This window comes from Zonotrichia albicollis, chromosome 2 (assembly GCF_047830755.1).
Source record: "Zonotrichia albicollis isolate bZonAlb1 chromosome 2, bZonAlb1.hap1, whole genome shotgun sequence".
Classification (NCBI taxonomy): domain Eukaryota; kingdom Metazoa; phylum Chordata; class Aves; order Passeriformes; family Passerellidae; genus Zonotrichia; species Zonotrichia albicollis.
The window spans coordinates 61,827,767-61,853,859 of NC_133820.1; the positions used below are offsets into that span (position 1 = coordinate 61,827,767).

The window sequence follows — 26,093 nt, forward strand, 5'->3', positions numbered from 1 at the left end:
CACAGAACTCTGAAGCTGTGGTTATAAGGGGTATGAACTACCTTTCTCCTCTCCCTTACATTTCATATAATGTCCTGCTGGTAGGAGAGCAGGACATTTCTAGCCAAGGAAGACACACACATGTCCATGGGAGATGAATTCAAACACTGCAGCCAGAAAATTTTGCAAGTGGAACAACATTAATTTAGAAATACATACATTGTTAACTGCTTTCATGTAGATGCAGTATTTAAGTAGAAAATGGAGACGCATCAGCAAATTTGACCATGGTGGAGCTTCAGCCTGAGTTCAGTCAAGTCCTGGCTCTTCAGCTGATGTATAAACAAATGCAGGGAAAGGTGAGGAAGAGGAGATCAAAGAATAAATGGAGAAATATTCTGGATCTGCAAGCTACACAAGTGGGAAATATTATTTCTGACAAGTAGACACAACCAAGTTTCCTGCTTCTCCTTAATATTTTTTCACACTTTTATTGTTAAATGAAGTGACAGCTGTCACTCCCTCTCCCTACAAGGAAGTGTCCAGCCTATGCATGCCTCATAATTGACAGAGGTTGCTCTTTATAATTAATTATGATTTATCTCTACATTCATAAATATTTCCAACACCACTAACAGAAACATCAAATCACTGGTTACCAGTGCTAGTTATACATCTTCTCAGTCTACCACAAACCATACACACCCTTCCTTCAGCATGTTTGAATCAGTTCAATAGTGAAATATTCTTGTTTCTGTAGTCCCAAATTCCCAAATGAGTCTAGCTGAGGGGAAGCATAAAGACTGGTTTCAGGAGAAAAGAATGGAAGTTGTGCACCCCTGTTTGAGTGAATAGGAAGCACAGATGAAGATGTTCACCATCTGAGGTTGTAAAGGTGCAATTATGTAAGGGTGCAGTTATAGAGGGTGAAGGCAGAAGGAGGCAGCTAAGACACAAAACAAGCACCATTTCCTGCAGGTAAGCATCACTGCCTGCTTCTGTGCCAATGTCCTGGATCCTGATACAAGTGAATGAAATACCTCAGCCTGAAGCTCACACCCCATAGTGACAGATGCCTCTGGTCTCCACTCTCAATCTCTTTATGCCACACTTGAGGATGTACTGAAATAGTGTAAATCCCAAAAGGCTTCAGAAAGTGACCATTTGCCATACAAAAAGTTATCTCAATTTTGATCATTATTACGTGGTCAGAGAGGTTGATACTGGGGGGCAGTGTTGTGGGGAGGTGGCCAAAGATGTATACCAAAAAATCTACAGTGGTTTCTCTCTTCCAGGTTATCCCTCACTTTTAAAATCCTTGGTGGCCAACTGAAGTCCTTCCATGGTGGAATTAAAGCGAGAAGTTTCTGAAATAAAAAAAAAAAAAGAAGAGGGTCTGCTGAAGTTCCACAACAGCACAGGCAGCAAAAAGACTTAACAGATAACCCAGCCCTCAGACTGAGAAGAGTCTGTCCAATGTTTTTTAAAGTTTCTAATACTCAGCTGTTGGTTATTTCTTTAAAATGTTAAAAAGAAAGGAGAGGAAGCAGTCAATGGAAAGCAAAGGAAAAATAAAAGAATACAAGAAGAGTGGAAAAGGAAGAAGATAAGAACTTGGATGTCAAAACTAGAGGCAGTAAGGACCTTACCACTTCAAAGCTGAAAAATAAGGAGTAGAGTAAGACAGTGGATATTTTTTTCCTCTACACATCACAAACGCTATGTAATGAACAGCTGCTCAGCCAATACCACCATTGTACAGCTACATCTCAATTTTTTGTTACAATGTGCACTGTTTCCCCTGGTACATGCACTCAGGATCTCACAGGCTTTCGTGTTACAGAGTTAGTTTGAGGCACCTGCACAACCCAATTGTTGCTCTTTCTCGAGGGCTCCAAAAACCCAGCTGTGGGCAGCACTTATTCCCCCAGTCAATTAGACTCTCTGCTTGAATGATTTTTTGAGCCAGGTTTTCCTGGTTAGCACTGTAAAATGCAGGTGAGGTTTTCTGGTCATAATTCTGTGCACTTTTTCATGCTTCATTTTGTTTAATATTAGTGGTTAAATATCAAAGGACAGGTAAGTTTTTTCACTATTATCTGTGTATCAAGGTAGCAACTGGAAGAAGTTTGACCATGGGATGATATTTTCTGTAGCAATACTGGAAGGCTGCTTTAGTCTGCTTGGTATCCTTCAGATTAATTTTTTTTCATTTTAGCCAAAAATCAGACCTGCCTCTCCCAGCTATACACTCCTGCTTTTTTTGCCCACGTCCTCCTGATCTCATGGGCTCTAGGGCAATTTGTTTCAGACCAAAAACTTTTTGGATGTCTTCATTAGATGTTAGAGCTGAATTGCCTCACTCAGAAGCATTACAGCTATGAAAGGGAAGTGCTTGGAATTGCACAGCCAGGGAAAGGAGGATAACACCGGGGTATCAAGAGATTTGTCCCGCCAAAACCACAGCCTTCAGGGCTCTTGTGAAAGAAGTATTCCTGCAGGGAGTTACTGACTGCTGTACTTCAAAAAGAAACATGTCAGCTTCTGCCTTGCAGTAGTCCTGCAGATAAATGCTTGAACAGACACATTTGTATTGCACTGGTATCTGTGAGTCCTGGTCTAAGGAGAACTTCTAGGCACCAAAATAATTCTGTTTTCACTGATCTCAACATTTCTCAAACTGGGAACTCTTGCTTAATCTCCAGAACAAATACTGATGTGCTGCCAATGCTGCAATAAGGAGCTCTCACAAAAGCTTGAGATTAACCCTGTGTTTTCACAGAGGAACACTGTTCACTCTCCCATTGGGATACAAACATCCTTACACAATATGAATACAGAAGCATGTTCATCTGGCTAACAGATTAAGTTGCACTTGGCCAGTAATGCTCAGTTTGCTTTCCAATCTAAAGGGACCAAAATGATCATATTAGCTCTCCCTTGATTTCCTACGATTTTAAAATCTTTCTGTTAGGAATGTCTCAATTTTCCTACTTTTTTATTTCCCCCCTGACATTTGAAGGAATGAAATCCATTTCAACATTTACAGTTGTTCACTTGAGCAGTTTCACAACCACTCTGGGACATCACTCTTGGCAAATCTGCTTTAACCAGGAACCAGAGGGGAATTATTTTGTGGTGAGGTAAGACAACCTTATCCCTCAAAGCCAGGGGCACCATTGATCAGGAAAACTCACCTTTTACAATGCCTGCATGCAGACATTGTGGAAGCATTGGAATACTCACGTGGGGTCTGCGTTACCCCGTGGCCTGTGCCTGACACTGAGCATGAGCTGACTGAAAACCCCAAGACATGCTTCTTCCTTTCCACATACTTTTCTTAGTTTAATTCTTCTAACATCCTACTTTTGTAAAAGCTTAAAAGAATCCTCTCCCTGAAGGTTTGGTTGCAGAATACATGGCCCCTGATATCAGAGCTGACTGCTGCCCAGACAGGACACCCTGCAAGGCCCCTCCTCATATCTGCAGCAGCACAACCTCATCTGCTCCCTTGCCCCAGCCTTGGCACTGAGCTGGACCTTACAGTAGCTTATCTCAGTGCCTCAGTCCAGCAGGAAAGTATTGATCTGTTTGCTGTGGGCTTAGTGAATTAATAATAGCCTTCGTGTCAGCCAGCAGTTGCTGGAGCTGCTATCTGGAGCAGGGCTGGGAGGAAGGGCACTTCAGTCTTTGGGCAGCAGTTACCCTTCGCATCAGCCTGCTCTGAGATGGCAGATCCCAACTCCAGAGTAGCCTAAACCCATCTGACCTCTGGTGTCTCATCCTCTTCCTCCAACAGCCTGCAGGACCTTCCCTGACTCATTTCAAATGCTGAACTAAAACAAAGCAAAGCAAAAAACCCCAACATAAAACTCCAGCTGTACCTCCCCATTCCACCATAGATATCAATGGCCAAGCCCTGCAGAGACAGTGCGTGGCCTTTTTGTAAGCCAAACACTGATGGGGAGTCTTCTTCTGTGGCAAAGTCTGCATTGCTCTCACTCTGTATTCCAGAGAACTAACACAAGCTGACACAGTAGAATGTTAGACTGCAAGACAGCATAACAAACTGGGGTTTCCTGGCAGCACACAGTGGCTGGGTGACAAATACGCAGGGCTCTGTGTCATTTCTGCTGTGTTCATGACAAGCAGGAGAGGAAGACTGAAACAATTTTGGGAGTAGCAGAGCAGACAGATAAAGGGAGTAAATCTGATGGGAAAAAACCTGTTTGTTGGATTCAGCAACCAGATAAAGGTATAGACAATAAGGGAGGATAATCTTCTAGCATGTGTCTTTTCTTTCTTGAAGCACAAAAGGAAGAAGTTTCATATTTCACCATTTTCTCCCCAGGAAGTGAACATAGCTCTTCACAGCTGTTTCTTTAGCATATAAATATTTAATCAATAACCTGGACATTTCTGGATAATAGCTTAGGACACAAGCCCTCACAGACATCCAGTCAGGATTGTAAGCCAAAATCCTGCTTCTAGAGTGTTTGTATTGCAATATTATAAATAAGTAGCTTCTAAAAATTGGTAACAGGTGTAGACCTAAGTATTTTGTGCAAATATTTTTTATTTGCTTGCCCAATATTGTAGTATCTGATTATTTAAGAGGAAAATACTGCTACCAGATGTTCTTGATGTTATTAACGATCTGTGCTGAGACCATCCTGCACAACCAGTGCTCTCTGGGCCACATGGTTCACAGAAATCTCCTTTATCTTCCTACACTGGTAGCTGGTACCAGCTAATCAGCCTGCAACGTCATTTTTGTCATCAATGACATATAGTCAAATTAAACCCCATCCAAGAGGTTTGAATTCCAACCCAAAGTATCCAACTACTTCCCCTGTGACATGAGCATCCACTGTGAAAACTTCTGTGTTTATAACAGCTGCAACACAGTGCACACCCACCTCCTTGACCTGTTCCTGCCATCGACTGGAGGCATGGTCAGGTCAGACACAGGGCACCAGGTGACAAAGACCCCCTGACCACACCCCATGTGGATGATATTCCAGCAGTCCTGAGATGTCTGGATGGGAACAATTTAAGCCTCAGGATGTGGAATCTTTTAATGGCTCAGTTTGCTCATGGTGTAGGTCACTCTGTTCCCTGTACCTCAGTTTATTTGTTTAAAAACTACAGATTAATCCATTTTCCATTTTGGAAAGAACAACTGACGGCAAACGATAGAGAAGTTAAGCTAGCATTTTCCTGCTGGAACCCATAATCCTTCCCTTTTATCTCAATCTTCCCAGAATATCTCTCATAAACAAACCAAAGAAACTTTGCCAAGTTACCAAAGGGTTCAAAAATTCATGAGACAAGCAAGAACACGATAGCACACTTTGTCACACCAAATGAAAACATTAATGAAAATTTAACATTTCAATATACCAAGTCTTAGTGTGACCTCTTCCTACTGTTTCTCTACTGAAAAGCAGAACTGCCACTTCTTCATAATTTGGTGAAATACTTTTTTATTATTCCTAGAGTTCTTTCCATAATAAGACCCCTAATGGAGCCAGCATTACTCTCCATGCTGAAAAGACAAGGAAAGTGGGACTGTGATGACTCACAACAGATTGCCACAGCAACCAAAATGGGAATAAATTCCGCCTCTTAGGCATCCTACCCTGCTGCTTTCACTTCACCACACATGTTTTAGATTTCAGAGGAAAAAATAAAATCATATGGCTTTAATAACAAAATACTGCCTTCTCTTTTCTCCATCCAGGCTTGAAAGAAACAAGATCTGAACAACCCTCAACCCTAACTCAGTTAAAACCCAAGTAAATTGGAGGATACTAAATGCACCTTAAAAATTATAACAAACAATATTTTTTAGATGTTTGGTCAAATATAATAAAAAGATACTTGGTAAAGATAAAAGAGTAAAATATTCACAAGGTGACTGATTACCTGTTTGTTCATGCAGAATTTTACAGTCACTCATGACTGATGAAATGCAGCATCCAGACAGCCAGTGCAGGTTATGATGTTCTCCTCTATCACATCTTGACATAACTCCATGTCTGATAGTGTTTCAGAAGAGTCTTTATTCTCTTGGGGATTTTTATTTAGATCTTCAAGATTAATAATATCATCTAAAAAATAAAGAAATTACAAACTGCAGCCAAAACCACCTGAAATTACCTTACATAGTCTCTCATTTCTGTTGTGTCAAGATAGAGTATTTCTAGAACAAGCTTTTATTTTACCAGAATCCTCATTATTTTTGCATCCTAAATGCCTTATAAAATAAATGAAATCTTTCTGTTTTGTCTCTCATAGGGTGTGGGGAGTGAGAGAAAACACCCATGCATGTGTGTGTCTATTCCCACTCTTACACTGCCTCTCCAGAAACAGCCTTTCTCCTAAAATAGAGAAACTTCTCTCCTCTTTTAGACAGCAAATTCTATCAGCAGTTGTGTACTTTTACACCTGTTAGAGAACCTGTGAAATGTAGTGCATTAATATGGAAATTACGGAAAAAGACAACGAGAAACCATATCCCATAGCTTCCCCACTGCAGGCATTAATGCGTGCGGAAGTCCAGAGCTTCACATGAACCCTGATATCTCTTCCTGCCCAGGTGTGTGACCTCAAGTGCTGTTTGACAGCAGCTGACCATGAGCCAGCTGTGCCCAGGTGGCCAAGAAGGCCAATGCCATCCTGGCCTGTACCAGCAGTAGTGTGGCCAGCAGGAGCAGGGCAGGGATTGTGCCCCTGTAGTCGGCACTGGTGAGGCCACACCTCAAGTTCTGGGTTCAGTTTTGGGCCCCTCACTATCAAAAGACTCTGGGGTACTGGAGCATGTCCAGAGAAAGGCAGTGGAGCTGGGGAAGGGTCTAGAGCACAAGTCTGATGAGGAGCAGCTGAGGGAGCAGGGGGTGTTGTCTAGCCTGGAGAAAAGAAGACTTAGGGGGGACCTTATTGCTCTCAACAGCTGCCTAAAAGAAGGGTGTAGCCAGGTAGCCAGGTGGGGCTTGGTCTCTTTTCCCAGATAACAAATGCCAGGACAAGAGGAAATGGCCTTAAGTTTCACTGGGGAGGTTTAGGTTGGATATTAGGAAAAATTTCTTCACTGAAAGAGTGGCTGGGCATTGGGACACGATGCCCAGGAAATAGGGAAATAATCATCTCCCAAAGTGTTTAAAAAAAAAAAAAAAAAAAAAAAGTAGATGTGGCACTGAGGGACAGACTTGGGCAATGCTGCGTTAATGGTTGGGTCAATGACCTTATAGGTCTTTTCCAACCTAAATAATTCCATGGTTCTATTATTATGCTGCCAACTTTTAGTGTTAATGAAGCTTAATTAACTTGAAGATACTCAACCTTTCAGGGAACTAAAGTCTCAAGAAAGAATATACAATGCTAAATACCACTATGATCTAGAATGGATAAACTTGAGCTAATTACTGGAATATTTCAATGTAGGAAAATTTATAAGGCAATTTTAGCACTTAGATGAGGAAAAATGAAGTGATGATAGCAACCATAGCTCTGTGGACTATGGACACGATCAACGGCAGCATAAATTCACTTATCACATCATTGTGCTTTTGCACAAAGAGGAGTATTATCATTAGTTGGTAACAAAAACCAATTAGTGATAATAATACCCCTCCTGATAAGAAGAATTTTATACAGTTTTTGTATCACAGAATAGACTTACCAGTCAAGCCATCTTCATTCTGCAATCCATTTGGTTTCTGTTTTTCCTAAAATAGATAACATTAGTCCAGCAAAAAGAAGGTATGTGACAAGAGATGTTATTTTGGGCAAGAACAAAGTCCATGCTCTATTTTATATTAACTAGTTCATTGTAATCAGGATTTTCCTGATTTCCACTACTGGACAAGGAAAAAAAGGTAATTTATAAGTTAACACTTTCCCAGCTAGACAAAGAGAATTAATTTGCCCACAGTCACGCAGAATGACTTCTCTGCTGCAGCTCTAGCAGAGGTGATGGAGGATGAGATCTGCTCAGATGATGAGAGAAAACTATAAGACAGAAAACATCTGAATGATGGTAGCTTGTACTTAATGAACATAGGTCAGGTCAAGACACAGGTATCAAAGTTTTTTCACCCTTTTTTAACTAGTAGTTGTGCACGCTTCTGATATTTTAAAATCTGAATCCTATCATGCCAATGAGCTGGTTTTTGAAATACTCAGAGGAGGACGAAAAATATCTGCCTCCTCATTATGGATATTAAAGCAAATTTACTAACAAAGAACTGAAGAATTCCCCTTTGCACCTGAAATATTGGAAAGCCTTCCAAAATCCCCTAAAATTCATACCTCCACAGAGGTCTTCCACAGTAAATAGATCATCTTTGAAACTTTCCAGTCAAGGGGAACTACATAATCATCTGGCAACAAGGATTCTGCAGAAGAAAATATTTTTTGCAGTTGAGTGTTCAGATCCCTCCACAGCCAAAATATATAAATGAATTAAGATTTTTGCACACGTTATTTATATTTTTTTTTTTTAAAGCAGATATTTAAATGAGCCAGCAGCAAAATCAGAATTTAGAATTTCTGGAATCTAAGGCCAGTGCACATGAGGGGAAAGAGAGGGAAGGAGATTTGGGTTTCGTTTCTTTATTTAGACAAAGACTTTCCTACCATACTTTCGTTTCCCCCACATACTCCCCTAAAAATAGGCACACACAAGAAGAACAAAGTTTTCAGCCATTAAATTAAATTCAACTTAATTAACAACTTTTAAAATTTAAAATGCTTGATTATAAGAGTTTTTGCACTATTAGTAGAGAAGGTGTTTCCTAAAATGTTTTAACTCTAACACTCTTTAAAAAGCTGAAAAGAAGTTCTTTATAGGAAAACTGTCTGAAATATATTCTACACTTATACAAGGATCATACAAGCAAGAAATGCAATTAAATCTTCCATTTATAAATAACTAAAGACATTTATTTACCAAAATCCTCCCTTCCAAAATAACTTCAATAAAGATTGACTGTAATTCCAAGTGTTGTAAAATAATACCTCTCAAATGTGTGCATCCATAAATAGTTGTCTGTCAATGTACTGAATGCCACAAAAAAAAAAAAAAAAAAAAGCAGGATAATTTTTGGAATTGTAGGATAATAATAACAAAGGAGAATGTGGCCAGCCAGGTACAATTCTGGTGGGAAAACCCCAGCAGTCAGCAGTCACAAGCTGGCAGAGCTTCAGAGAGATACTGGGGTAGATTTGTATTTCTTGAAGGTTATTTCCAAAGGAAACTCACCTAAACTCCAGAGAATGTCACCTGTTACTGACTCAGAGCAGAAGGACATTTGGTTCATTAAGCTACTGAGTGTTTCTGAATGCCTGGTTATTCTTTTTCTTTCTTGAAAGTTGCCTGTTTTCAAGTCATGGCCAAGTCCCTCTAACATTATAAAATTTAAGATCACAAATATGAAGATTCATCAAGTTTGGAGAAGAAAAATGTTTTATGTGCAACAATTGAGGACATCAACAGTACTTCTTTGCTTACTTTCAGCTCTATATGGCAAATTCTTTGGTGTGTGGTGCCAGATTCAGGTAAAGCAGTCCTTTATGTCCGCCTTTAGGGACCTAAAGCCAAGTAATGCTTCCTATGATTTTCATCATTGTTCTGGCAGACGTCATTGCCATGGACTTTTAAAAAGCAACAAAGAATCCTGAGGTCAGTTTGAGCAGATAAATGACATAAGCTACCCCTCAGATGTCAGATTAAAATTTTCATATGAAAATTCATGCTTAACTTTAAATTCTATTGAAACAAACAAATGTAAAGGTATACTGAAAAACTGGCCTATTTTTTTTTTAAATCCTAATTGTTGGCTAAGTGAAAGTTAAAGTTTCTCCACTAAATGTGGACTCAAGAAGCTGAAAAACATTATGCACAGGGAATATGTCTCTTTCAGCAGGTGTTCTAGGGAGACTTCCAAACAAACCTCTCTTGTTTTCTTGTTTTCACTGGTTACAGCTCTGTGGGATTACATTAGCCTGCAGTATACAGGCTGGGACATGGTGGCTGGCACATTCAATTCCTTTGAGGATTGCTTGTCTTTTACCTGCTAACTTGAAAGTATTAAACTGAAAGCACAAAAATAAGATATCTGGAGCTCTGGAAGGCAAGTACACAACACCAGGACACTTACTAATAAGGCATACTTAAAAAGAAGACATTCATTTTCAGAAGACATCTTGTAAGCCTGATATTGAATTTCAAACCAAATTAGATTTTGGGAAAGTTTTTCAGCAGCATCTAAGCCACACAAGAGTGTATGAAAACTCTATTAAAATAAAAAAGAATGTTACTATCTGGAATATAAAACCAAACATGCAGCCTTTATATAAGTGCACACATTTTGTTCCACATTTTCATTTAGTTCCATAATCATCACAGTAAAGTCTTACTCAGTAGGATGTATTCAAACATAATTTAGTTCTGTAATCAATACAGAAAAGTCTTACTGGGATATATTGAAAATTCAGCAAGCATTTAATGTTTGGATTTAAAGTTAGTCAATTTTTGTTACTAAAAAGACTGCAAGTACAAGGCCAAACCAAAAGCCCCTTTGACAGAGATGGAGGATTTTAGGTACAAACTAAAAACTGTCACCAAAATAGCAGTGATTTGTTTCAACAGAATTAATATTTAACTAAAAACTGCAATAAAAATTAGTTTCTAACCATAGTCTTTTCATTTGTTTTTTGGTTTGGAGGGAGTGCTTTGTTTTTTGTTCGTGGTTTTGAGGGGATTGTGGTTTTTTTTTGTTTTACATAGGAGTAGTAAGAAAAGCATTATACCCAGTGGAAGACCTGGAGAACCAAAGAGCTGCACAAGTTGAAAAGCAAATCCTAATGATAAGGGAAGTCCCAGAAAACTGCATTTCACATCTGCATCTTGATAATCTTCAGGCTGTGATGCCTTTGCTGGCTCAGAGTCATCTGCTCCATTTGCATTTTCACTGCAGCTTGCCATTGTAGTAGAATCTTCTAGATACTCAGAAACAACTTTAACAGAAGACAAATTATCTGGCTGGCCATTTGTAACCTCTGAAGAAACATGTTCAGCCTTGTTCTCTTTTTTATTAACTACCTGTTGTGGCTGAAGTGTAGTAGCTTGCTCCTCCTTTGTTTTGGAATCGACACAAACCCTGCAGGCATATTTTGATATAGGAGAACATGGTCCTGAATGAGTGTAAGAAATATTATGTACCAGAGCATCTGCATCCGGAGTGGGTGAGGAATATTCCTGCAATGCATGGTCCAGTTCATGTGCTTCTCCACAGTTCTTGCTTAGAAAGTATTTTTGCCTCACTTCTAAAACACTGTTTTGGGGAATATCTTCTCTTACTGGGATGTCCTTCCCTTCCTCTGTATGAGCAAAGATCTGTCTTGGTAGGTTAAACTTTGGTGCTAAGTTGACAATTCTCCTGTATCTCTTCCTCTTCAGTGTAATTGGTGTAGCATCATTTATTGGCAAATTTACTTCACTTGAACGCTGCATGAAGGCAGCCCTGGCTTCCACTAGAGAATCAAAGTGCACTTTACCAGTTGGAGATGCAGGCAGACCATTGCTTATTACATTGCCAGCTTCCTCAGTTTCTGTTTCAAGATGGTTTTCCTTTACCAATCCCTCATTTGATTGATAGCAGTTTAGTTCTGCTGAACTGTTCATGTGAGTCTGTTCAGGTTTCCTCACTTTTTGAGATTTTTGTTCACTTACACATTTATCCTCAGAGCGAGGAGAGAGAGAAACTTGAGTATTGAAGTCCATCTGCAACTCCTCAGTAGATAAATTAATTGAAAAAAAAGCCCAAGCATTGGAGGCAGTTTCTTCTGCTTTTAAAAATGGACATTTGCTCTCTGTGTTATCAGGCACATTATTAAGTATATTTGAACTGCAATACTGAGAGATTTCTTTTTCTTCACTGTTTAAACTTACACTCTTGGCTTCCAAGTCAGGTTCACATGTAATTTGGCATGATCCCAGTTTGTTTTCTGTGCTTAACAATGATATATCATAGTCTTCAGAAATGCCTTCTGTTTCCTGGACGGAATTTTTATCATTGCTTATTCTTAGGAAACTGCAGAGGTTGTCTTTCTGCCTCTGCTTTGCTTCCTTGTCATCGAATGCATTTTTGGTTAGGTTTTCAGTACAAAAAGGTTTTACATGTCTTAAAAGCAAACTGTCACTTTCTACAGGCAATTCATTTTTCTGTGCACTATTTGACATCACTGAGCCCTCAGGCACAGCAACCAGAAAACTCTCTCTTGAAATCCCTGCAGCTTCTTCTAGGCTTTCATCACTACTCTTAGGCTGCTCTTCACAAGTTCTTACTGGATCCTCCGGGCCTTTGCTGAATGCACACATTGATTTTTTGTTTTCTTCTTCCAAGTCATCCTCTTCACTTTCTGATCTGTCATGGTCACCTGGAATTGGATGATGAGCTACTGCACATAACATTTTCTTCGTAATTTCTGTGCAATTACTTTTCATTGCTTTGTTTCTTTTTCTCTTTTTCTTCTCCTTTGCTTTTATTAACAGGAATCCAGGGTTCTTGCTTAAAATTTTCTCCCTATATGAAAACAAGGAAGATCAAATGTAAAGCCCCAAACAAATAAAAAAAATCAAGCCCCCACTAAGTTAGAGCAATAATGTATTCATGGCGATCAATCTGAAGAACAGGTACGTTATGTTACTATGATGATCAAACACAGACTATCTGCATTTTTCAGTTGATAATATCTCAGATAACACCTTCTATTTGTTAAACAAATGCCTAATGAACACAATTCAGGACAATCCTGAATATTAAATCCATTTAAGTAAACCCAGCTGTGATCTCAATAACTTTGCTTTACAAAAAGTATCACAAATCATCAATAGACCAAACATTGTGTTTCTAGATGCCTTTCTAGCATGATGTTTGAATAATAGATCCTGAAAAGCTGGTGCTATTCTGAAATTTCAGTAAATACTGGGAGGAGCTGAAAGTAACAAGGTAGAGAACAAGGTCATCCATTAAGATCAAATACTCAAATTCAAAACATACTAACCAAAATCCAAACAATGTAAAGTCACAGTGACTACAGCAACTCTGATACTTACTGTTGAGTATATTAAGTCTTGAATCATAAATATTTGGAAGAAATATTTCATACTTTATTACCAACAAAATAATACACTGTGGAAAAATTAAGATGCTGTAGGAAAAATGACATGTTTACAGTTAATTTTGTAGCTCTTTTCAGAAGTCTTACTTATTTTGTCTGCATTTCTCATCAATTGTAACAGAAAGCAGCTCTGACTTCTCTGAAATCTTGACTTTGGCCCATCAGCCAGCTAACTCTGAAATGAAAACTTGTAAGAAAAACCCAGTCTAGGATTCCATCCAGGAACCTAACATCTCCCTTTTCAATTGCTCAGAGATATTAAGTTTTTAGAGTTAAATTTGATTGATAAATCTTTGTATCAAAGACATATTCCTTTTCTGTAATGCTTCACTTTTCTGAAAGTCTTTGTTTGTGATGGTACTTTGCCCAGTACACTAAGGCAAAGCAGCAGCTAGAATTATAGGGCAAAATTAGTTGAATTTTGGAAATGTGCATGTAAAATTACCTGCTTTATTAAGTGCTGTATTCTGAAATTCATGAGAGAAACAATACAAAACAAAACATAAAAGGGTAACTGTCAATGTAGAGGGAAAGCTGATCACTAGGAGGCAGCCTGGGAATTAATGGGAATCCTATGGGAATCTATCCTTATCCTTTATTCATTCTTAAATTTGTTCACTGTTAGTCTCTAAGTTCTTCCTTAATTTGAACTCTACAAAGCAAACCCTCCTAATTCTCTGAGTGCAAAGGACAGCAGCTGCTTTCTCAGCATAGCAATGAAGTTTGACTGCAACAGGATTCAAAAGTCTTGGTGCCCTGATATCACTGCAATGGGCACTACAGATCTCCACAGTGGTCTTGTTGGAAAGCACATGAACTTTATTTCCTTATAATAGCATCCAGATAAGAAATCCTACTAAGAAATGGATTTTCTTCAGCTGTTGGCATTTAAGTCCAAATGGTGCTTTCCTCCAGTTAATGAAAATTCACTTCTCCTTTTCCAGATCTGTGTATTTTCAATACAGTGCCTTATGGTTTACATGGGAATGTCCACACCATGTTGAATTCTGTTCACAATACACTCTATAGTCAGCAACATGCCTCCTATCTCTCCAGAATGAGAGACATAGGATGGCAAAGTTTTAGGATTGAATAGATCTTATTTGTCTACTGAAATAAATGATATTAAAGTGAAGTACCTGCAATAGTAGCTGGACAGACTACTTTCTTACCTATAGCCCACATATGCAGAAATCATATACTAATCCAAGATTATATCTTAAATCTTGACATTAATTTTCTTCTTTAGTGAAGAAAATTCATAACTTGAAACTGGTTTTAGACAAGGAAATTCTCTGGAGTTTTCAGATTCATAAACCCCTTTGCCAGTGAAATAGAAAATAATATCCCAATTTTAACTGCTTTTAATGTAGTGGGGAATAAAACATCAGATCTGTGCACCAATTCCAAGAAGGATTTATTGCTGTACCTAAAAGCCCTTGTGCTGCCAGAACAACTGCAGAAATGACAACTAAATTATCCATGTCAGCACTGACACAGGTAAGGAATGAACTTCTCCAATCTTGATATTATTGTAGATAAACTTTGCTTATCACTTACTTCTTCCAGATGTGAATTTGCACTGCTGCTGCTGGAAATGAACTTCCCTAATACTGGTGCAAGCATGTTTCTCATGTCTATCCCCTGACACATCTGACAACACTTTCAGGACAATGCTGACAGAAACTTTCTTAGGCTGGGATGTTGCATCAGAATTGCAAAAATGAGAGAAAAAGTCTTAAAGGTCTGCACACTTTCTTAGTCTCCTTACTATTAATTCTGAATCAGGATGGAAAATCGCACAGAATAGGATTCACTTTAGAATGCAAGAACAGAAAAAAACCACATCCACCAAATAATGGGAAAAGAATCCCCTGGATGGTCCAGAAAAACTAACAGCTATTACTGCATTGAAATTGTTGCATGTCAAAATAATAACAAATACAAATGTTGATCCAGGATGATGATTTAGCACACCTGGATATAATCATGAATAGTGACATTCAACAGTTTATCATAAATATAATTATGTAATTTCTGTGCTTTGGAAATATGGAGGTTTTATAACAGTTCAAGGAAATTACTTTCATTAAGATATGAATTCCCTAAAGAAAGGACTAAAACTACAAGGAAAGTGATGAACTACTAAGTGTAGAATAATAAAATGTAGAATAATAACATACTTAATGGTTCTGGATAACTTTTGCTTTTCAATTGATTCTAACAAAATACTACTCCAAGGAAATATTCTAATGCTCTGTGATGGCATAGCTAAAATTTCCTGCTTGGGGTACAGCCCCATATCATGTTAAAGTTTTTGCATTCAATTAAGCTAATTGTCTACTAGTTTTCATAAGACTTTGTTCCTCCTCTTTTAGTCCACCTACATGCCTTTTGAAAGTTTCTTTTACTGTAAAACCATATGGCACACAACCACTGAGAAAATGCAAGAACCAGCATGGAGACAGACTTTTTTCTTTTTCAGAGACATTTGCTACTGAGCTGCTATTAAAGGCATACAACACAAGCAGAAGGAAAAGACAAAAAAGGTGCAATTTCAGCTGGTATTTAAATTTTGCTACATATTATGTATTTAGAAACCTGGTTAGTAATAAAAAGACCTGAAAAAAGAAAATGGTATCTTCGTTGAAGTAGGAATTCCCCTTCTGTAACACTTGTAAATTTCCCAGCCTACGCTTTAGTCAATACTAAATGCTTTTTGCCATAACTCTGTTATGTGTGACTTTAACGCTGCATCCTACTGCTCAAAGTAGCATTGACCAGGTCGACTGAGAGCCAGTGCTCAGACAACACTTTCATCTGGAGAAATAAATGCACTTTCACTGAAGTAGAACATACTAACTAATTAATCGAAAGCAATTAGTCACATTTTGCTGAAAAATGGCAAAACCAAAAGAATTGCTTATTTGCAATTTTACAGACTTCACCTCCAGCATGCATCTAAGCTGATGTGTGCTCGATATAGAAAAGAGCCTGCAGTCACTGCAGTAATGAATTATAGAGTCATTTAGGTTGGAAAAAGTCTCTGAGATCATTGAGTCCAACCATTAACTCAGCACTACCAAGCCCATCACTAAACCACGTCCCCAGGTGCCACATTTACATGTCTATTAAATACCCCTAGGGATGGTGACTCCACTATTTCCCTGGGCAGCCAGTTCAGTGCTTTTCAACCAGTAAAGAATGGTTTCCTAATCATCAGGCAAGATGGAGATAAATTTAAAATCCAATTCTGAATGACATTTAGCAATGAGATACAGGGTCTTTCAGAAATATATGCCATCATTAATGTCCAAAGTCTCTGGACTGTGTTTTCAACATAAACATTACAGCAGAGCAACTTGCCTAAGATGGCATTTATTGGGATACACTTCACTTTCCCCATCTGGTAAGTCCAAGTACATTCTTAAATTCCTCGTGACCTAATTTTGCTTCAGAAACAACTAAAAATTGAAGTTAAAATTTTGGAATGAAAAAATAAAAAGCCAAGGTACCAGCCTTTTTGTTACATATCTTGCTTTTAGCACTGAAATGAGTGATAAAGATCTAGTTCTGCAAAACCAAATGGAAAATTGGGTTATATTATCATGTGATCAAGCACCTGGAAAAAACCACAAAACTTGCCAGCATTACTGGGTTTCCTGAAAGCTGAAATTCCATTAGACATCTGAGATTCAAATTAGCACTTTGCTGCTGAAGAAAGAGTCTTTGTCACCCTTGCCTGCTTTGCTCCAGATGATGCCCTTGTACTTCCACTATGACCTTTTGCTGGCTCTACCACTCTCCTTGCAGGTGGATTCACCTGCTTTGACCCTGCATCAAAAGAAAAGAAGTACATACTTTGTTGTTATGCTCATTTAACTCTCCAAAGCAAAGAGGAAAAAAGTGTCTGGCTAAGACAAAGAAGTGGTTGGTGGGAACACGTGAATACCTCCAGCAGCAACGTCAGGTTGCCTCACAGCAAGGAAATTCACTACAAATTACTTGTAAGAAATGTTTGCACATTAGGGTTGCAAATTAACTTTCTCTGCCCCAAATCAGCAAATATCCCACTAACTGAATTAAATCAGTAACTCAGTATTTATTATTCCTTTGTCTCTCAACAGCTTTGCCAGTGGTGGTGAGATTTAAGTACCTTTATAAAATAAACTAATCACAATGCTCAAAGAGCTGGTCCAATTTTTATACAGGAATGATGCATATACAGTTCTGTGCAATGTATAATCAGTCAGACTGCTGCCCTGTTATAGTCCAGACACCAAAGGCCCTGATCTAGAGAGTACACAGAGAATAGCATGCAATTGGTCTGATTAAAGCATGCCTTTAGAAGCTGTTCATTTAATCAAATACATGGCAAAGGGCAAGCACTTTGCTTTCTAAGGTTAAAAACCCAAACAACCCACCCACCGAAACCCCCACGTTCCTGAGGTAACAGCAATTCAGTTTCAAATGACAGTCTGTTCACTCCATAGAAATTTCAGGCGAGGTGACTTTACTGATTTTAGTGCTGCCTGGTTCATGAAAATCATGAATGTCTTATGATTTAAATGTCCTAATTTGGTTCCTTAGTCATAGTCTATGCTGATCAAGATTAAAGAAATCAATCCTGAAGATACAGTTTAAAACATGTTTATGTACTGAATATACAAGTGCCTACTATGAAACACCTACTTTCTGAACAAGTGAAAAACAAGCTGTTTCAACCTCTTCTAGATGCCATAAATATCTCACCTGACACAATTCAAAACTGAGAAGAGAAACAAAACAACTCCCTCAAAAATACATGGACTGATGGATGCCAACAGATGGAGAAGAGGCGCCATTTTTTTCTTTGGATTTTTCTGCACTGTTAAGTATGAATTGGTGTTAAAAAGCAGGTGAGGTTAAGGTGAAAAAAAAGGACAAGAAGAAACACTCCAAGTGATCTAATTATATCTTAAGGGGAATGCTTACAATACAGAGAAAGAACCCTGCAGTTTCACCATCAGCCTTTCCCCCATGAAGGCTCAGAGGATCAGTTTCAAGTTCTGGCCACATTTAGTCCTTTGAAGGGAACATGATGGGCACCAATGACAGTGCTATGCACTGCAAATACAGTACCAATCATCTTGTCATGCACTCACTCTAAAGTTACTGTTCCAATAAATAAATAAATAAATAAATAAATAAATAAATAAATAAATAAATATTTTAACCAGAAAATAAAAAGACCCACACCCTGTGATACATCATCCTAGCACCTGAACACAAATGACAGATATTGTAACAGGATGTAAAGATAAGCAAGTACAACAAAAGGGTTTTAAAAGTAAAAATGAGATTTACAGGGGGAAGTATTGACCTTTCTTACCAATGCACATTCACACCAAAAACAAATGTAAAATGAATTTTGAGATGAGACACAAGCAGAATCAAGTTGAAGAAAAATATGGGTGGGAGACTAAGGAAGCAACAGGGGCATAATGAGAGCAGATTTAAATATCTGGAGACAAGTAATAAACTATTCCCTGTAAGGAACTTTCAATGAAAGATAACAGATTTTAGCTGTATTTAAAGTAACTTTAATTAGCAAAATTATAGCAAAGACCTAAGTATCCACCAAGGCACAGACTGCAATTCTGGAACAAAAGCATGAGTTTTACAAACACAAGACAATACTGTAAAATTAAGGAGGAAAAAAAAAATTAAGACAAACACACTGTATGACACAAAATACTACTTTTAACAAAACAAGAAAAAATTTAAAATAGCTCAGGGGGTGGGGTACTATATGCTCAGCTTTTAAATCAGCAAGGGACTGGAAGCATTGAAAAAGTTAGAGAATAAGGTGTAGCTCTCCACACAAGTTTATAATGAAGGGAAGAAAAGGGAAGGAGGAGATGGATCCAGAGTTATGAAGACAACTGCACTAAAAAACACACAGTATTCAGATGAGAATAAAGCAGTTAAAGAATAAAAAGAAGGGGGGAAGGGGAGAGTTACAACAGGAAAACTGTAAAAGAAAACAGTATCAGCAAATATTAAGTAACCAGCCTCTAACCTAGGTTATAGCAACATTAAAATTCAAATACTGTTAACTGCAGACAATGTTGCTATTCAGAACATCTGTTCCACTTGTTGCACTCATTCTGTGCATCTCAAATGCTCTATGAAATACTAAGAAACCACAGAGCAGTCAGTTAAAATGCACATTCTGTGGACATTATTACACCTTTTCCAACAAATCTCCATACTTCGTCATGCTAGCATCCAAATTTTACTATTTCTGCATACTACACTCTGGTATTCACTCATTTTCCTTTTCAAATATCTTTTACCAAAGGGCTAGAGATATACAAAAGACATGATGAATTAGCCCCTTAAAGATGATTACTTTTAAAAAAACAGCCCTGTATTATTCCTAGAGTGTTGGGGACAAATAGGTGCAGAAAACTGTCTTTCAATTTTGCAATTCAGTGAGCATCAACAGAAATTTGTCTTTGGACAAAAAATAAAAAATTATTTTAGAGAAGCACTAATATATACTATTATCTTCTAGTTCTGGAAAGACAATACAGCTAAATGGACACTGAGGGAGAGAAAAGGGGAGCAGCTAAAGGTACTGAGCAACCTGTTGAACCTGTGAACAACCTGCCAACACTGCTATGAAACATAACCAGAATAAAGGGCACCACCAGTTTTGCTGCTAGTTAAAGCCAGAAACTTAGGGTCCACCTGAGAATAAGAACAACATCACAGCCAGCATCCAACACCCTGAGACCAGGCAGCACTTCCATTAGTGACTTAAAACTGCTCTGATAGGTAAGGGCTAACTCTTCTGATATTCTGGACACTGCTCTCACTCCATCACTTACAACCAAATAACTTCTGTCAGAAAGGGCCTCTGGAGATCATGTGGTCCAACCCCTGCTCAAAGCACTATCATGATCTCATTGCTCAGTGCCTTGCCAATAAAAATTTTGAATATTCCAAGGATGAGATTACACAAGCCACTATCCAATACAAATTGGATGTTGCAACCTCCACCTGTTGCTTCTCATCTAAGAGGACCTAGACCTAGGACCAAGAAAGGCACCTAAGTATTAGAATCAGGAACTCAGTTTAGACTGCAGGAACAAAGCAGAAACAGAATGAAACACAATGCTCTGCCATCCACATATTATATACAAACAATTCAATTTATAATCCTACATAATGAATTTTTGCTGCACTGCCATAAGCAGAGTCTCCATAAAGTGAAGGAGAATGCTAAATATTCATTGAGCATTTAGCACATGTAGCAAATGCCTGCAAAGAGCCACAAATGCAGCTCAGACATACAGACCAGACCTGCTTCGGGCAGACTATTCCATGTCTATCCTTTTGTTGTCAAAGTCCCTGAAAAACACTGTATCCATCTTGCAGGCTATCAGGAAAAATGCCAAACGGGGGAAAGTAATACAGTCCCTCCACTCCTAAGCCAGGTTCATGAGCCTTCAGAAACTATTAATGGCTAAGAGCAAGATGTGGGATAAGCTGTTCAATAATTTCTCATAGACTATTATAACCTATAATACAGGCTACCCAGACCTAAAGGTAATGAATAAAGGAAAAAAAAAAAACCCTAAAAGTATCATGAATAATATAACAGTCACACAGGATTATGGGCCTATGACTAAGACTGATTTATACATGATACAAATACATCCCTTAGAAATAAGCAAATGCTTACTCAGTAAGCTAAAGCAGCACTTCTTAGTCTGTTAGCAATTTAGAAAGAGGTTAAACAATATGACCCAAGAGAATTCAGCCTTTCAAAAAATCAGTAGTTTAGACAACAAAACAAAAAATTTAACATCATTAAAAAGACTGCAAGTACAACTGATTTTTTTGTTTTGTTTTGGGTTTTCATGGATATATTCTGGCCTGGCACAACATGATATTGTTACAAGAACACCATGAATCAGTAAGGTACACATGACATGGTCAAGGACTGCCTCCCTACCAGAGAAATGAAGCGGCAGCACTATCAGCTAAAAGGAAACTGCAAAAACCAATTCCAGACAAAATACTTCAATGCTTTTATTATCCTTGATCTAGAATTCCACTGACACCATACCTCAACCAAAACCCACCATTTGCAGCTTCTCCATTACTACAGTAATAAATTAAGACAAATTTGAGATGATTAGACCTTGATAAACTGTTACCTTTTTTTAAAAATAAGACCAATTATGTTTTCACACTTTTTTTTCCTGTGATTTCAAAACAGGCAGGTTTGAAGCTAATTTCAACCAATTAGCCTATAAAAAAAAAACCAAATTTACTGATGTACAAGATTTTCACCTAGGATATTAATAGAGAGCTTTATTCTCTGCTCTTGCTTTTATTTCAAAAGGACAAGAACACCAACATTAAAATGAGACAAGCATCAATCTAGAAACCTCAAAGAGAAATATTTCTACATCTGATCCACATGAAACATCTGATCACTTAAAATGAGGGCTTACTTTCAATTTTATTTCAACACTGTATTTTTAACGCTTTTTACAGGGAATTGTAATACATGTGTCTGCTCTTTTGAAGTCTCAACACATACCTATGCACCTCATCTCCATGATGTACCAGCACTGAGCAAAAACATTTCCTCCAGAGAACATGACTGCTAGGAGAAAGCAGCAGTTATAACTACATGCCACACATGAATGTGAGAATTCTTCTAATTCACTGAGAATGAAACTTACTGTTCAGCTAAAAGAAGAAAATACCAACAGTTTAAATTACAACAGGAAAGACACACAAACAATAAATACAAATGTTATGGGTTTTAGCTAGAGAAAGCCTTGTTTTCAGTGATCTATTAGCAGAGAAACAACTGTCTCTGCAAAAGGCTTCAAGAGACAGATGTCAGATGAAATCTTGGCCGCCTTCTTAAACACACATAGCTTAAAAAATTATGCATCATGGCAAACTAAATTGAACTTGAAGAGGGTATGGCTACAAGAACAGAAGACAGGATACCTCACAGGAGATAATTTAACATCACATCTCAAAAAATTAGCAGTGTTACACCAGGCTGTCATGGTTTATCCCCAGCATCACCTCAGCCCCACACAGCCCCTCACTCAACTCTCTCCTGATGGAATGAAGAAGGAGATTAGAAGGGTAAAAGTGGGAAAACTCATGGTTTGAGATAAAGACAGTTTAACAGGTAAAGCAAGAGCTGCACATGCAAGCAAAGCAAAACAAAACAAGGAATTCATTCACCACTTCCCACAGGCAGGCAGGTGTTCAGCCATCTCCCAGAAAAGCCAGGCTCCATCACATGGAACTCTTACTTCAGAAGACAACCACCACCATTCCAAACCCCCTCACTCCTTCTTCCTCCAGCCTTATATACCTTATATACAAGGTCTGGGATCTCCCTTTGGTCAGCCAGGGTCAGCTGTCCCAGCTTTGTCCCCTCCCAAATCTGAGAGGAGCAGAAAGGCCTTGATGCTGTGTAAACACTGCTCAGCAGTAGCAAAAACACCCCTGTGTTATCAATAACGTTTCCAGGCAAATCTAAAACACAGTCCCAGATCAGCTATTCTGAAAACAACTAACTTTATCCCACCCAACACTAGCACACAGGTTTTTTAGGGTTTGGTCTTGGGGTGGCAATTTTTTTCTTAACTATACAAAATTAAAATAAGAAAACTACATCATCCAATGAATGCTGATGAACTTTTGGTAATTCAGGATATAAACCAATAAACCAGGAAATAGCAGCTTAGATGAAGCAGTAAAACTAAAAGCACTTTTCCTTATAAAGCTGATGCTAAGTGGTCTGCTATATTGATGCCTTGATAATGAACCAATTTATGTATGTTCTACAAATTAATTTTCATGTAAATTTCATGCTTAGAAAAGTTAGCTCTTAAATTTACTTACCAAACATCCCACTAGTTTCAAGTATGCAGGAAAAACTTAGGATTTTTACTTATAATATTATGGCTGTATGCATTAGTTAAATTTAAAAACAAAAACCAATCTGACATTATTATTTATGAAATATGATGAACTAGCAATTTATTTAAAAAGTGAACAATGGGAAGCCATCATTCTAGTTACAGTATCATCATCAACAGAAGTACTGTACAGAAAGTACCGACAGTAAGAATTTTTAGATCCTCTGTCTAGCTAAGCAGCAAGTTCTTACATTTCTTGCACATTTTGACCAAATAACTAATTTTCCTTGGTTTTGAGGGCATGAGAAATTCAGTATCTGTAACATGTATTTCACATAAATTTTTTACCTATAAATAGTGTAAAATCAACTTGAGATATGTCTATGACCTGTGACTGTCATATCCTCATGAAATATGATTATACCATGAAACACAAGTGTTACACGGACAGTAATTCCAGTGGGTTTTCACCTATCATGTCACTGTACTTACCTTAGAATACAGCTGTACAGATGAACCAATTTACAAATGTTTGATACACAAATTGCAAAGCTTCCCTTCATTAAGTGTCCTTTTCAAACTGCAGGCCAATTGATCAGCACACTTTGCACAGCAAAAACACTCCCATCCAGTGATAATTAAAGAGGCATCACAAGAAAAGCTGCACCATCTTAGAGCAGTACAAATTAGTACCTATTCAAATAAATACTGCTAAACCACCCCATTTCAGTCTTCAATAATCAGCTTTTTTTTGCCATGCCTTAGCAATGTGTGAATATTACATAAGCCTCAATAAATTTTATCATGTTATAGCATGAGTAAATGAGTCTAAAATCTTTTTATCTTCCTCACACTTGAAATGTGCTTTCATGTTTAAATATAAAAATTTTGGCATAACTGAAGTATTAATGAGCATTTACAATTATATCCATGATTCTTTTGAGACATGGAAAAATATAACAATGAAAACTAAAATACACTAAATACTTGATATGAATAACAGACAATAAAGGAAGATTATTAAAATAGTTGGGGAATCTCTTTTCCACACAAACAGATAATTCAATATATTAACAATGCAGGTGCTAGTGAGATTTTAAATTCTGGCTCAAATAATTAAAACATAAATTTGCACAATAGGTGTAGAAAACCACAGAAAGATACCTCATTATATAGCTTGATTTTCAGCTCTCATGGTATTCAGACTTTATTGATGAAGCAATTTTTAGGGCCTATTGAAAAATTGTCTACAATTTAAGAAATTATGCTGGCTTTGCAGTTTTCAAATTCTGATACTGTGACACAAAATGAGTAGTAGATAATCATCTAAATTCTTTTTGTTACATACTCATGCTCTTGACAAAATTTCCTAGTCAATGTTTGATCATTCAGTGTATAAGGAAGTCAAGAGTAGTTAGGTTATTTCAGCTAGCAGGGCAGCAATAATGCTCATCTGTACAAAATCCTAATTTTGAGCCTGAAAATATAAACTGTTGCATTGAACTACTTCAACAATACTGAACACAAATATATTTTATTAATACAGCAAACTGTTAGAAAAAAGGCAAAGTGAATACTTACAAATTCATAATTTTTTAAAGAGAAAAAGAGCAGTAAATTAGTCAGTCTCCATGCTGGCTCATTCTTTGTTATGTGCTAAACAGATTACGTTGGCTATGCCAAAATTAGGAATGCAAGATGGTTTTACAGAATTATATCCACTATTTATATTGAATTGATTCATCCTAACTGAGGACTGGGAATTGACAGCCTAATTTTTTAAAACTTCATTTTTATCACAAATGAAAGAAACTGATTTAGAAAGACACAGCTGTGAAATTTCAGTGGTTTAGTGATAAAATTTAGGTTTTTTTTCAGTCAGCACAAAACAAGTTGGCGGTGTGCCAACATCATCACAGTTTATATACTACTGATGAGAATAAAAAAAAAAATTCAGGTTGCACAGTTTATGACTGGTGAATACTGTACTGGCAGAATGTTGCTTCAGCTGCCACATGAACTTCTGAGACCAAAAAAGAAAGGGAAAAACCTAAAAAACCCAAGAAAACAACAACAAAAAATTTAAACCTCTTAACTGAAGTCAAAAACACATGCCAAAATTTTGCCAATTGGCAATATATGCCAAATAGAACTAAAGGACAATCCAGAGCATAACTGCTTTCAAAAAAATCTCCAAAAAGATAAGAACACTAAATAACTATAATTAAAATTGATTACTACATAAATAAACTCTTCTTTTTGAGCTTTACTTCTCTTTTAAAAATCCTTAATATGACTCCTTCTTTAAAAAAACTGCTCAACAGTTATCTAATATATGACATCATTGTCTTAGATTTCCAAAGAAAGACTGCTATATGCCATACTATATTAAATATTTTACTAAAATCCAAGGTCTTACAACTTTAATAGTTTTAAAAAACATTAAATGTACAATTTTATTTACACGCAAGTCCATTAAAAAGAACAACCTCCAGAAGAAAATGGGTCTTGAAATAGGCCTATTTAAAACACAGAAAATCGCTACTTTATTGGAAGTGATGATGTGTTTTAAAAGGGCAAATAACAGATTCTTATTAACTGACTGCAACTGTGTTACTGGCTACTGGAAATACTGAAAGAACTCCATGAGTCTGTATTTTCTCCCCACCTATGTCTTCTCTGCAGAGGTGGTCTTTGAGTGTTTTTGTGGGGAGGTACCACTGAATTCATGACAATAGGGATGGATATTTGATATTCATAGCGTTCCAACATCTGAGCAATCTTCTCACGAGTGACTCCATGCTTATTTCTCCTACAAAAACAAAAATGACAATAAATTATCCGGTATGTTTATAGCTATATATAGTTATATATCTAAGTAAATATATATGTGTAAAATTGTATGTACAGTCTCTAAGAAAAAACCCTCTAAATTTTCAATTTTTCTACTTGTTTTCATTATACTATATCCTCATT

General features: G+C 37.4%; 1 protein-coding gene across 9 annotated transcripts in view; it reads right to left on the bottom strand.

Annotated features, from left to right (window-relative positions):
* Positions 1-257: 257 nt before the first annotated feature.
* LOC102066063 (NEDD4 binding protein 2 like 2) overlaps positions 258-26,093 on the bottom strand; it is a 41,092-nt gene continuing 15,256 nt past the window's right edge. For 6 of the 9 annotated variants that reach the window (XM_074535318.1, XM_074535314.1, XM_074535316.1 and 3 more), the window contains 6 exons: positions 25,786-25,929; positions 10,795-12,569; positions 8,293-8,378; positions 7,664-7,709; positions 5,908-6,092; positions 258-1,346 (listed from right to left, as the gene is read on the bottom strand). In XM_074535318.1, the coding sequence (XP_074391419.1) occupies positions 5,938-6,092; positions 7,664-7,709; positions 8,293-8,378; positions 10,795-12,569; positions 25,786-25,929 (2,206 nt within the window). In that variant the 3' untranslated portion in view covers positions 258-1,346; positions 5,908-5,937. Of the gene's footprint in view, positions 1,347-5,907; positions 6,093-7,663; positions 7,710-8,292; positions 8,379-10,794; positions 12,570-24,635; positions 25,930-26,093 lie in introns of those variants that run through there. The other 3 variants (XM_074535317.1, XM_074535320.1, XM_074535321.1) reach the window with 3 other exon arrangements.